At 56.2% G+C, this 13,418-nt stretch overlaps 1 protein-coding gene across 2 annotated transcripts in view; it reads right to left on the bottom strand.

Moving 5' to 3' along the window:
• Window positions 1-13,418, bottom strand: part of TSPAN9 (tetraspanin 9) — a 167,099-nt gene that overhangs the window by 60,584 nt on the left and 93,097 nt on the right. Inside the window, exon 3 of one of the 2 annotated variants that reach the window (XM_074357607.1) lies at window positions 12,108-12,187. In XM_074357607.1, coding sequence (XP_074213708.1) covers window positions 12,108-12,187 — 80 coding nt within the window. Of the gene's footprint in view, window positions 1-12,107; window positions 12,979-13,418 lie in introns of those variants that run through there. The other variant, XM_074357606.1, reaches the window with a different exon arrangement.

Genomic DNA, 13,418 nt, shown 5'->3' with positions numbered 1-13,418 from the left:
TCCTCCCAAGTGCAGACGGCCTCATCCGCCAGTCAGGGTGCTCTGCTCCGCTCGCCCCTGGCCAGGGGTGGGCTTGTGCCCACACAGACTCCCTCTCCCAGGAGGCCAACTCTTGGGCCATGAGATCCAAGGGCTCAAAACAGCAGGACTGATGGATCCGGACAGTCCGCAGGACCAAGCTCACCGTCAGCACCTGGTACCTGGGCCCCCGGCACAGCCCGGGCTCCTGGCCCATGTGTGGCCTGCTGCTTAACGTTCCTTTCTGGCCTGTGAGCAAACCTCAGCTCCTTCATAGATACTGACAGACTTGCAGGGAGAAAGCAGGAGGGCAGGTACCCAGACAAGGGAAAAGAAAGCCGGGCCGGCAAGAACAAGAGGGGTCTGCTAAACTGATTTGTCCCCAGATGCCAAACACTGCCAGGGACTGTTCACAGACAGAGACAAATGGGGAGAGACATTCCGTGCTCCCAGGTCAGCCACGCCTGTGTGCAGTCCTTGCCATCTGAGAGCCTCAGCTCACCCAGAATCCATTAGCGCTGGGGACGCTCAGATGAGGACGGCCACACACCCTTGGAGGGAGTCTCACTAAACACACATATTCATAAATATGTAAATATAGACACGCATAATTACACTGTAAATCCGTTTTTAAATGTTTACGTAGTCATGCATGTACGTTTGTACATAAATACTGTATGACGTGTGTTTCATAACAAAGTACTACTAGGAACTTTATTTTACAGTTATGATGGTTAAGAGGGCAGTCTAAGTTTTTTTTTCTGAAATTTACATTTCAGATATGTAAGTTCCAGTGTTACAGTTGAAATTGAAGATACAAATACATAGAAATTATATAATTTTTAAAATACTGCACAGTGTTTGTATGCATATGTCCACACACACAGATACACGTACATACAGGAAGCTCGGGTATCTCAGGGGAAGATGAGATGCAGAATCAGACCAGTGGAGGACAAGGACATTTAAAAACCTTCAGACACTTGCCCCACCTCCGTGCTACCACGGAATCTTCACCCAGAGACAGACACACACCAGCGACCCCCTGACCCCACCCCTTCTGGCTCCTACTCTGGACCACGGGGTCCTGCGTGCTGAGACTTCTGAAAGGGACTTCCCTGCCCTGGGTGCGGGGGGCAGGGGAGCAGAGGGCAGGAGAAGGCGCCACTCCATCTGACTCAAACACAAGCCATGTGGAGCCCGGGTCAGGTTTGGTCTGGGGGTTCTGTACCGATCTGCCCAGCAGCCCCCCTCACACACAGCCTCAGGCTCTGACACAGAGAGACCCACTTAAACCCGTTCCCTTGCTCCTCTTCTCCCGGAGGATGAACCCAACCCAACCTTCCCTCCTTCACTGTTCCTTTCACAGCCTCCTCCTGCTCCTTTCTCGCACCAGAACCGTTTCTCAAACCGCCCCACTTTACTCTTAACTCCCCACGGAAAGGGAAACTGAGGCACAGAGTGACAGCTGGCATCATCTGCACCCTCCTCCATCATTGTGGAGTAACCAAGTCATGACCACCCGCGCCAGGGGCCCACTCTGAGCCAGGTCGCAGGGCACATGGCAGCCATGGGCCCAAATGCCAGACTCTAGTGGTCCTCAGCTCCTGGGAGATAAGCACCATGAAGGTGACGGTATTTCCCAGGGTCCTCGGGAGAACACTGTACGTGAACCGCCAGGGTAGGGGGACACACAAGGGGCCTGCTAGAACAAGATGATGGTCACCAAGCCACCTTCCAAGCCAGTGAGTACGGGGGCCACAGGGGTCCTGCCTGGCTAAGTGGGATCTGCCAGGGAGAGGCCAGTACAGCTGCCCCATTGCCTGGAGCCTTTCCTTGAGGTAAACCCCAACTGTTCTTTATAGGGGATCCCCTGCAAGGGGCATCTCACCATGTCTGCCCAAGGCCCTACCCTCTCCGAGCATCCCAGCGCAGCTCACAGTCAGCCCACAAATCAGCACATCTCCTGAGCACCTACTATGAGCAAACAAGGCAAAGCGGCAGGACACAGGCCCCTGACACGCACCTCCTCCTGCCCGTGGCCTTGGGTGACAACGCCTCCAGCCTCACCGTCCCCAAATACGCACAGACGCCACTGCCCACTCCCAGGAGCTGCGTGATTTAAAGGGCCTGGACGATGCTAGCAGAAGGCGGAACGAGCCACAAAATACTAAAGCAGGACTGTAAAGCGACAGCGGTAAACCCTGCTGTTAGGACGTAAGCGGAATCCAAAATACTCAACAGCACCACACGCAGGGTCACGCTTGGGAGGCTGTGGAAAAAATCGTTTTCGGTCCAGGGTGCTCTCCTAAAAGGCACAGAAGTAGATCAAGAAACCTACCCTGTGCACAGCTGACGGTCCATTGATCTGAGAAATCCCTGAGGACCACTCACCTTCTCACCCACTTCTGTTTGGGGCTGGGACCAGCGGAAGGAAGACAAGTGGTCCACCGAGTCCTATCCAAATGTGCATCGCTCTGGACCCGTCATCACAGCACTAAACTGCAGGCACGGGACCCTCTAAAGTGGGCAGGGGAAGGGGCTGGACCAGGATGACTTTCCAGAGATGGACGCAGACAGAACATGGGCTTCAGGGACCGCGTGGCCTGGGTTCAAAGCCCAGCTCTTTCCCTTTCCAGCTCAGGGACCTGGCACAAAACCCCTAACCTCTCAGAGGTCCCATCTCCTCGGAGGCGAGATGGGAGGAGTCACTCTTCTTGTCATCGGAGACGGAGGGAAATGAGGTGACCTAGGGACGTGCCCAGCTCCAGGCTTGGCCGCTCCATGACGGGGAGTGGCCGGAGGGGCTGCCGCGTCCCTGGCCTCCCATCTTCTCTGTCTCGTGTGCACAGGAGACCTGCTGCACTGAGGGGAGAGGGGGCCCTAGCCCAGGACGGAGAGTCCAAGGCCCGCACTTAAAGACATATGAGACCTCCACGGAGAACACAATTAAAGAGGCCTAATACGCGGAGTAAACCATGCCAGTGAAGAGAGGCACACGACGGGAATACAATTTATACGCGTGAATGCAACACAAAGGCGGCAGTTCTCCCAAGCTGATCAACAGACTCAATGAAAGGCCACTGAAAAGACCGACGGGGCTGGGGAGGGGGCGGAGCTGATCGATTGATCTCTGGTGAAATTAGACAAACTGATGCCAAAACTTACACAAAAGAACAAAGAGCCAAAAAAAAAAAAAAGTGAGGGGGGCCACGAATAGCCAGAACATTCTGGAAAAGTACAAGATGAGTAGGTACACCCACCTACTGACGCAGACTTACTATAAAGCGGTGATAATCAAGACAGTGTGTCACAGGCATAGAGAACAAACTCACGGTTACCAGGGGGAAAGGGGGTGGGGAGGGGTAAACTGGGAGTTCGAGATGTGCAGATACTAACTGCTACATGTAAAATAGATAAACAACAAGTTCATACTGTACAGCACAGGGAACTATATTCAACATGCTGTAATGACCTATAATGAAAAAGAATATGAAAAGGAATATACGTATGTATACACATGGCCGAACCATGATGCTGCACACCAGAAATGGACGCAGCATTGTAAACTGACTATACTGCAATTAAAAAAAAAAAAAAGCGTAGCACAGGGAAAGCTGTGTGGTGCAGCCGGAACACACAGGTCAGTGGGGAGACGGGCCCGGCCAGTCGGCGGGGCTCGGACAGCTCATCTGCTGTGTGGGGAAGAGGGGTCGGAGCCCTGCTCACGTCACTCACAGGTATGAATTCCAGATCTACCAAGCGCTTAAATGTGAAAAGAAAAGTTCTCATAAATAAATGTAGGGAGTCATCTTTGATCACTCACTCATTCGTTCAAAAATTCACAAGTGCCGATTATGTTGTGACAAGCACTGTCCTATTACCAGGGACTTCAAGACGTCCCCGAGATACTATGTATTTCTTAAATAATACATAAAAAGTACAATCTCACAAAGAAAAGAGGCTGATAAGTTTGACTATATTAATTGGAAGAATTTGTTTATCAAACCTCTGAAGAAAGGGACAGGACAAGCTACACACTGGAAGTGTAAACTATGTTTGTGGTGCACTTAGATGACAACAGATGAGAATCCAGAACATAAATAAAACTCCTAAAAATTAGTAGGAAAAAGCAAACAACTCAATAGGAAAATGGACAAAAGCATCAACAGGCATTCAGAGAAAAATGGCGGATAAATCTGTGAGCAGATGTTCACTAGTCGTCAGAGAGATGCAAATTTAAAACATAGCATAGCATTTTACACCCACTGGACTGGAGAATGCCCAAAACTTTCCATTTTTAATCGCCATTCCACTGGTGGAAATGTCAATTGATACATCCACTTTGGAAAACAACCTGGCATTCTCTGATCAAGCAGAATCGTACAGATGCTAAAACTCAGCAGTGCCATTCCTTGCTACGGACCCTGAAGCAGTTCTCCAAGTGTGGTCCACGGATGTGCTCAATGCTGAGGGACTTCACAGCCATTCGATATGACCAGAACATTCCAGTGCGTGATCCACGAGCTCATACGCGTGCAGGGGAGCCCCTGTGGCCTGAGCTGGGTACCGGTCACGCGCGGCGGAGCCACGCCTCGGAGCTGCAGGGAAAAGAGCTGCTCCCGCACAGACACTTTGGGAAGTGCTGCCCAGAGACGCGCCCACATGCGTGCGCCAGGAGGCTCATACCAGGAGGTTCCCAGAAGCGTGTCTGAAAAGAAGGAAGCAACCAGAATGCCATCGCCGACCAAACACACAGCAGCAGGTTCACATAAGGGACCCCCACGGAGCGGTGCAAACGCACGCTCTCATCACACGTGTGAATCGATAAGCGTAGCGCCGAATGTTAAAAAGTTCCCAATGCTTCTATCTATCAAATTTTAAAAACGAGCCAAACCAAATGATGTGCTTTTTAAAGATGCCTACACATGCGGAAAGTATATAAAGAAATACGCTTAACACAAAACGTAAGGAGAACGATTCTCTCCAGGAAAGATGCCGGGGCGTGTGCAGGGAGGGCCACACAGAGCTTCGAGGGGAATGTTTCGTTTCTTAAACCACATAGTGGGTACGTGTTTGTTATATAAATTTTTAAACTATATGAATTTAGACGTGATACAGTTTACAGTTTGAAAAAAGTTTTAAGCGATCATTTTTCTGGTTAGTAAAGTGACCTGGAGCCCCCAGGGCCTGTCTGTTGTCAGCTCAGGTCATGGCCAAGCTGCCCAGCAGGCAGCTTGAGTGTGCCAGCAGGCGGGACCTGCCCTCGGGGGTCCCACAGGACCCTGCCCTGTAAACACAGGCCCAGCTGGCCCGATTCATCACACCAGGAGCACAGGGAGGCAGGGGAGGGTCCAGTGCGGCAGGCAGCTGCAGGCCCCGGGGTCTGGGACCACTGCTTTCTACCCCTGTCCTCCATTCGGACAGAGCTGCCTCCCTGCTTCTCCCACATATCCCTGAGACTAGAGGACATCCAGAACTGTCCCCAGCCTAACAAGGCTCCAAACCCCCGCCCGGCACTGTCACGCCAGCCCCCAGGCACCTGTGCCCACCCTCTCCTCTCCCTGCAGGAGGACAGTGACAGTTCCTGCGGCCACTCAGCACTGAGCGCCAGTACCTGCATGATGCCCGTGCGGCCTCACCTGGGCCCCGTCACGGCCCTGCGGTACACGTGATGCTGCCACTCATGAGGAATCCCAGGACCAAGAGGGGAAGCAACGCTCCAGGACACAGGCCTCATTCCTGGCGACTCTGAGGCAGCAGGTCAGTGGGCCAAGGCCCACGGCCTCTGTTCGTGTACAGAGCTGCCTGGCTGATATGAACCTACACCCTCAGGAAGAACCCAGAGCAGACAGGAAGGTCTCTGAAGGCAGTCACTCCACCACTAGGTACCTAAACAGGGCCTCCTGCTGGTGCCGAGTTGCCCAACGCAGCGAGGGAGAGGATTTGAAACCCCACTGCAGCCCTCACTGGGTCTCCTGACAGGCATCAACGTTTGCCAGGCCCAAGGGAGGAGGAGGCAGAACCCATCGAACAGAAGAGACGACCGACCACGCTAAAAGAGATTCCAGGTCCCCTGGGAACCTCGCGCACTAAGCAAACGCTCTACCACTGAGCTCTACCCCCACCACGTGCCATTTTAACATCCCTGCCTCCACCCCAGTCACTCCTGCCGGCAGATTAGCTTCAGCAGGGACAAAGCTGGCTCAGAAGACTTAATTCTGCCTGATGGACTTCCCTCCGCTTCAAAGCTTCCTAACTGGAGCCCCATAAGCGGGCATGTTGTCGCAGCTGGAAGGCAGAGGCCGAGGGGAGGGGACGGGTGTCCTGTGAGCTGGATTACCTAAAGCGACAGCTCGAGGCCTGAGCGGCACAGTAAGACCTGTCATGGTGGCCTCCTCCAGAAAAGCAAAATATCCCTCTCCTCGGAGCCCTGCAGACCAACTCAGAGCACCCGCAGCCCCTTGTCCTCAGAACCGGGCCAGTTCACCGCCCCGAGAAGCCATGCACCATGGGGACCACCCAGCAGATACCTCCCCTTGCTTCCGTGGTTTCAGCCCATCTCACACGTGCAGGAGGCTCCGTCTGGACCACCCTTCTCCCTGGCCCCGACCCCCATCCTCATCTACCTAGCAAACTCCTATTCATCCATCAAAATGCAGCGGTGCCTCTGTCACCCTGTATCTCGTCGCTCTTAAGCAGTGCTAACTGCTCTGCTAAGTAGTTCTACTGAGCCCTACAGCACAAAACTGTAATCACCTGTTTATATGTCTGACTCCTGCAGGGAACCTGGCTTACAGCAGGTGCTCAGTAAACGCACACCGAGCACACTCGCCACAGAGCACCCAATCAGCCCTTTCAATAGAAGAAACAGAAAAAACATAATTCACTAATTCTTTTTTCCAAACTTGGATACTCCTAAGAAACACAGGCTGTGTTCCTCCCCCCTTTATTTCTGCTGGATGCAAACCTTTTACCAGAGAGGTGAGGAAGGAAAGGATGGGCCAGGTCAGGCCCCGGGACGCCGGTGCAGGCCTGCTGCTGCCCCTGCCCAGAACGCTCTCACTCCTGCTTCGCAGCCCTGTGTTCAAACTCAGCAGATGACGAGCAGGATGACCTCTCCATTCCGCGACTTCCTGGCCCGAGAAAGCCGATCTGCCCTGTGCTAGCCCAGTCAGCCCGTCCCCAGCACTGGAGGCTCCTGCGCATGCAGCGGGCATTCAGGAAATAGTTGTGGCATGAGTGAATGGGCCCCATTGGGACCCCGTAGCCCAGTAAGCCCCACAGCCCGCCGCCAAGTTCAGCCAAGGGCAGCCAGGCACAGGGAGGCACCAGAGGGGACGGTGAGGCCCCCATCCTCAGAGAAGCCTGTGGAGGAGGTCTCCTTTCTGTGCTGCCCAGTGGCAGTGGGATGGGGGACAGACGTGTGGCCCTCTCCTCAGCAAAGTGACAGTGTTCCTCCTGTCCCAGCGGGACTTTCTCTTCTCCGCCCTCTCCCTCCCCACCCCCTCCTGACTGACACAAGGCTGGCTCTGACATGATTTAAAAATAGCTATCAAGACAAGGAAGTTTAATTTTTAATGCTTTGGAAAGGAAGCGAACACAAAGCCGGCATTCCTTCACGGCCACGTTCCGGGGTCCCGGGGCATCCGCCTGGCCCTCCATCTGACCCACGTCCCCCAGCAGAGCCATGCCTGCCCCACCCCAGGGACCTACTTGTCACCGCCCTCTGGGGAGCCGGCAGGATGCCTCACACCTGAGCACTCCAGGAGCCCCTACATGCCTCTTGCTGCCCGGCTTGGCCGGCACCTCCTGTTTGGAGAGGCCAGGCCTGAACCTGTTCAGATCCCATTCAGACCCCTCAGCATCCCCTCCAAATTCCATTCCCAGACAGAAGGCAGCCCAGACTCAGGACACGCCAGGCTGCCCAGCACTGATTGTGCACAGATCCTGTCCTGGGTACCACGGACCACGGAGGAGCCATGGCGTCCACAGAGGTGCCCAGAGCAGGGCCAAGCCAGCACTGAACGCGTGTTCAGGTGCGGCTGGAGAGCCATGACCAAGCTGCCCGCACCCAGAGGACAAGTAAACGGTCTGAGAGGGGCCGAGCCGCAAAGGCCTGCCCTCACTTAGGGGAGGTTAATCAGGGCGCCCACCCGGCACCCAGCCCAGCAGCCCTGTGCCAACCTTTCTCTTGCTCCGGCAGCCACACTGAACACTGCCTTCTTGGCTAATTGGCCTTTATTAAGGGAGCAATCCACAAGGAACAGCCTTTCCAGTGAGGCCAGAATGTCACTGCTTTGCCAGCCATGATTTAAAGTGAAGGGACAGCTCTACTGGCAAGCATGAAAAGTGACCATTACCCTGAATGGCAGGTAGGCCAGCAACCCCAGCCCTACCCCAGCTTCCCCCTTTCCCAAATCAGACCGGAACTCGATTTGGGTTGGGAGAAGCTGGGCTGGGATCACAATTCGCTGTCCCAAAAAAGAGACAGAGGCCCCCAGCACTCAGCCCTATACTCTCTCCCCCTACTCAGAGTTAAAAGCTGTGAGCCTTTTGTGCCCCCCCCCCGGAGGGGCTTAGATTTGCTTAATCTATGCCTGGAGTACTCCACCAGATGGCCCGTGAGGACTGAGATGGGGCTGACGGAGGGAAACACCCCCATAAGGAGAAACACGTTGGGTGGGTTGGATTACTCATGCACAGGCCCCTCGGGATGGGGAAACTTCTGTCCCAGTTCAGGCCCCCTATTTCCTATCCATCTAGAAGCCAGCATTCTCTTGGGTTCTGAGGATCAGGGTGGGGCATGCAGGGGGAAGAGGAGGTGGGACCCAGCCAGGCAGGATGACTCCCCTCAGCTACCCCACCATCTATATTAGGCCCTCAGAAATGTTGCCCTGGGCGCCAACCTGGCTAGCACTGGCTGGTCCCGGTCGGCAGTCCAGGGCAGACCTGGACACCTCCCCCTCTTCCAGCAGGCAGGCGCCCAGCAGCCTGCAAGGCACCTGCCCTTCCCTGGGTAAGCAGGAGGAGGAGGCTGGCCACACAGCTCCGCCTCCGTCCTGCCCCCGGTGATGTCACCCAGGCCCTGCAGATACCAATACTCTAAAAGCTCCGCCTGGCGGCGAGCAACCGGGCCGCTGGGGCCTGCAAGGGGCTGCCTGTGGACAGCTGCACCTCTCCTGGGCGGGGGAAGCCTCCCCGGCCCGCAGGCTGGGGGTGAGGTGGCAGTAGTGGACTTGGAAAACTACCAGGTGGGCTTCAGGGTCTGTGGGAAGATCTCCAGCTCCTGAATGCAGGCCTCAGGCTCCACTCTGATGCCTCAGAAACGCCTTCTTTGGGGATCAGAGCCATGAGACTAGAAAGTGATGGCTACATAATTGCTACCAACTGCTCCGGGTCCCAGAGGGCTCGGCACTGACCAGCCCTGCACACTTCCCACCTCCCCCCCCAACCCTCTCACTCACCTCCGTCTTCCCCTCCCCGGGGCCCTGCCTCATCAGCACACCCACCTGCTTTCGGCTGAGCGCCTCTGCCCTTTCCCTTCTGCCCCTCCTCCCATACCAGGCCCAAGCACGTCCTGCAGGAAGGCTTTGTCCGCGTGGAACACTGGGGCCCACATGCCCAAATTCCGGCCAGCACCTGCTCCTCCACCCCCCGATACATGCAGAGGCAAACACAAGCATCGTTTCTCTTTTGCTAAATTTTCCATCTCTCCCAAGTCTCATTTCGCCTCTCACACGCTACTACGTCTCTCTCCACGTCTGTTTCATCATCTCACACGCTACTAGCATAAAAGAACTGGGACTAAGACCCACAGATTTTCCCAGCTCGTAGCATGTCATGGGGATTCAGAAAATACTGAGTAATCAGAAAAGTCAGAGGCCAGGAGAGGGTGACTCCTTGCCTGGTAAGCAGAATTAGCAGATTCCTTCTTATTAGGAAGAGAGAGCAAGTTCTCTCACTATGACCAAAAAGGAAGACCATTCCACCGACCAGCTGGTGAAACTCAGGAAGATGGAAAGTCAATCCTCGCCCCACAGCCTTCATCACAAGCAAGTCAGAGAACTAACGTGTCTTCTCTACCAGTAGGACTGGGGAATCCTTACCACAGTAATGTGGGTTTACTGCGCTGGCCATCCACTCATTCACTCACAAACACGCAACCAGCGCCTTCTACGAACAGGACACAACGGTGCTAGTGAGTGGGGAGGTCCCTGAACTAAGCTGGGACCATCCTGGAGGAGAGGAGACAGCCAGTTATACCTACTATGGCCAGCAGGTGGCGGGGTGGGGGTGGGGAGGAGAGCGGCTGAGTGGGAGGTACTGGCCGGTGCACTGAGCATCCCAGGAGGGTCTTTCCAGCAAGAGAAGGGCAAGGCAGAAAGGTCAAAAGGTAGCTGGAGACTATGAACAAGGACAGAGAGGAAAGCTGTGCGGAATAAACGGGCAGCATTCATGTAAATCTGCTGGCACCAGAGAAATACACACCGGTGCTGGGCTGACACTGATGGTGGCAAACGGGCCAGAGGACCAGGAGCACTTGCCCAAAGGCAGCCACAGGATCATTCCTGACGTTCCAACAGTTCTGCCCCAGTCTCCACAGAACCCTCGCCACAGGACAGGAAACATCGTAACAGCAGCGACAGAGGGCCCTGACCATGGAGACATCTGGGGAAACGCAACCCCAAAGATTTCAGACCAGGCTCCTCGGAAGAGAAGGGGAGGGGGCTCCCTCCCCAGAGAGAAGGCAAGGACGCAGGACTTCCCATAACTAATGAGATAAGGCTATGAGGGAGACCATCATGACCGCCCCCCATTGGACTGGACGGGAAACCCAGTCCTTAAGGGATAAAGTGACTTGCCCAAGGTCACACACTAAAAGCTAACACAGAACCAAAGCCAGAGCCCAGTCTTCTTCCCACCCAGGCCTGAGCTCTCCCCTTCTATGGGAAAAGTCACCCCACCCATACACACCTACAAAAGTTTGTCAGTTAAGGTAGGTCACTCCACACAAGTGTTGGACCTCAAAGCACACCACCTCCAGCCCACTGCACTGTGACTCCTGCCCCAGTGCTCCTCCTGGACCGTGGGCAGCTAGCTGACAGCCTCCAGCAGGCAGGAGACAGGCCCTGGGGCAGAGCCAAACATCTGTGCTGACTATATCTGGGCTCTGGTGAAGAAAGGCGGAGACAGAATTTGGGATGACGGAACAATTAGATGTGAATTTAAGAAGTTTTCAAATTTGCCTAACTAGTATTGCTCACGCACACACGTGCACAGAGACGGCCTTCCAAGCTGCCCCCTCACCACTGACACCTTCCCTAGAACATCATCTCTCACCAAGGATGGGGGCATCCCTTGGTCCCTTCCAGTCTCTGGGGCTCCCGGAGACCAGTTCCATGGTGGGAGCACATGGCCAGCTCGCTCCCCGCCCAGTTCACTGCAATCCCTCAAAAGCAGCTGCCGCCACCCAATGGCAGCATCCCTCCCACGCCCTCTCTCGCCACACACGAGCCCTAACTCGGGGGCATATCTGCAGGCCATCAAGAGGGTCCCTGAGCCTGGCTCAGGGGCTCCTCCTCCCTTTCCTGGGATTCACTGAAAGGAGCGGGAGGGTGTGACCGCTACCACTCCCCCACCTCCTGCCCATAAAATGCTGCAGACTGTGTTCAGGAGGAACACGAGAAGAAACTCAGAAAACCATCCGCACTTCTGCCTGAATTCAACTCAAGGTCACAGCTGTTAAAAATTCCGACCCCACACCTATTTCTGCAGATTCTGCAGTTGGAGGCACTTCCAGAAAGGCTGTCTTATAGGGGAAGGAGGTGGTGGCAAACTTCAGCAGCCTCCTAGGAGCAGAGCAAGTCTTTTCCTGGAACACAGGCAAGTTGCAGCCTCCATTCAGCCACGAGGAGAGAGAAAGGAAGAGAGAGATGCATGAAAGGCGAGGGGGGCTGGGGGTGGTTTTCAAAAACCCCACTTACCGTTGCGCAGAGAGCAGAGCAATGCAGCTCCGAAGAGAAAGAGGGTACTGTGCTTAAGCAAGGAAGAGCGGGGGCAAGAGACAGAGACACGGAACGACTTACCCAGAACATCAGATTGAAGAGGAACATCATGTACTTCAAGCAGCAGAGGCAGCCCCTGGCCATGTTGCACTTCTTAAATTCTAGGAGGAAAACAAAGGACAGGTCCAGGTAAAACACCACGTACTTGCTGCCTCTGGGTGCATTGTACTTGTCAGTCTTCACGCCAGCCTCGGCGCGGCTCTGGCCGCGGGAGCCCGCGGTGCCGTAGAAAGCGCCGGCCGTGAAGCCGCGGCCAAACGGGCGGCCCGAGGTGGACGGCTTGGCAAAGTCCGAGTCCTTGCTGTCCAAAGATGGACTCCGGTGGATCGAAGAATCCTCGCTACTCGACTTCTCCATGCTCGCGTCGCTCCCGGGGGGCACGGGGGGCGGGGGGCATCGCTCCCGGAGTGGGACCGAGGGGGCGCCCGAGTCGCGCGCGGGCGGCGGGCGGATCGGAGGAGCCTTGCACGCCCCCGCTCAGTCCCGGGGCGCACTGCCGGCCGGATCCCGCGCTCGGGGACCGGCGCCCCGCTCCCCGCCGGCCAGCCCGGGAGGGCTCTGCCGCGCGGCTCCAAGCGCGCTCCCGGGACACCGGCTGGCTGCGTAACTTAGCGTCTTTGGGGAGGCTGCGACTTGATTTCTCGTTCCAGAGCTTCAGCTCGCCTCCCGGGCGCACCGCCGCTCCACGCGAGGCACCAGGGCGCCGGGCTCAAGGCTCCCGGGCACACCTCTCCCGGCCCGGCCGGCTCGGCCACTTTGCCGGCGCCCGCCTCCTCTTGTCCCGCGACTTTGCCGAGCCGCCCCCGGCCCTGGGCTGCCCGGGCGCGCGGCGGGCAGTGCCGAGGGATCCGCCGCAGCTGCAACCGCTGGGCTCCCCCTGCTAAATCCCGGCCCGACTCCCGACTCCGGACTCCGAAACCGCCGGAGCCCCCTCCCCGGGCCTCTGCCCCGCCCTCTGGTTTGCATTCGGCCAATGAGCGCGAGGCCTGCGGGGGGCAGCCTCCCCTCCCGGATGACACCACAGCTTTAATGGGATTAGCGTTCTGCCTTGTGCCTACACCAGTGCGCCGCGAGCTTCGCTAAATGTCAAAGGCTCTGGAGCCGGGGTGAACCAGAACCTTCACCGCAAGGCGCTGGTCTCTTCCGGGGGATAGAAGGGGATGGGAAGGCAGGGGAATGGCTGGAGGTACCACGACCCAAGGCGACCAGAGGAAAGGGCTGGGGAGGACTGGAAGGGACAGAAGCGGGGCCTTGGTCGAGCTGGCCGCCGCCCCCTGTGCTCACGGGGCCTGTCCGACCCGGGTACACGGTCTGCCGGCTACACACACATAC

This window comes from Camelus bactrianus, chromosome 34, assembly GCF_048773025.1.
Source record: "Camelus bactrianus isolate YW-2024 breed Bactrian camel chromosome 34, ASM4877302v1, whole genome shotgun sequence".
NCBI lineage: Eukaryota > Metazoa > Chordata > Mammalia > Artiodactyla > Camelidae > Camelus > Camelus bactrianus.
Note: the sequence above shows the minus strand (reverse complement) of the source record. Positions and strands in the feature narration are given on the sequence as shown.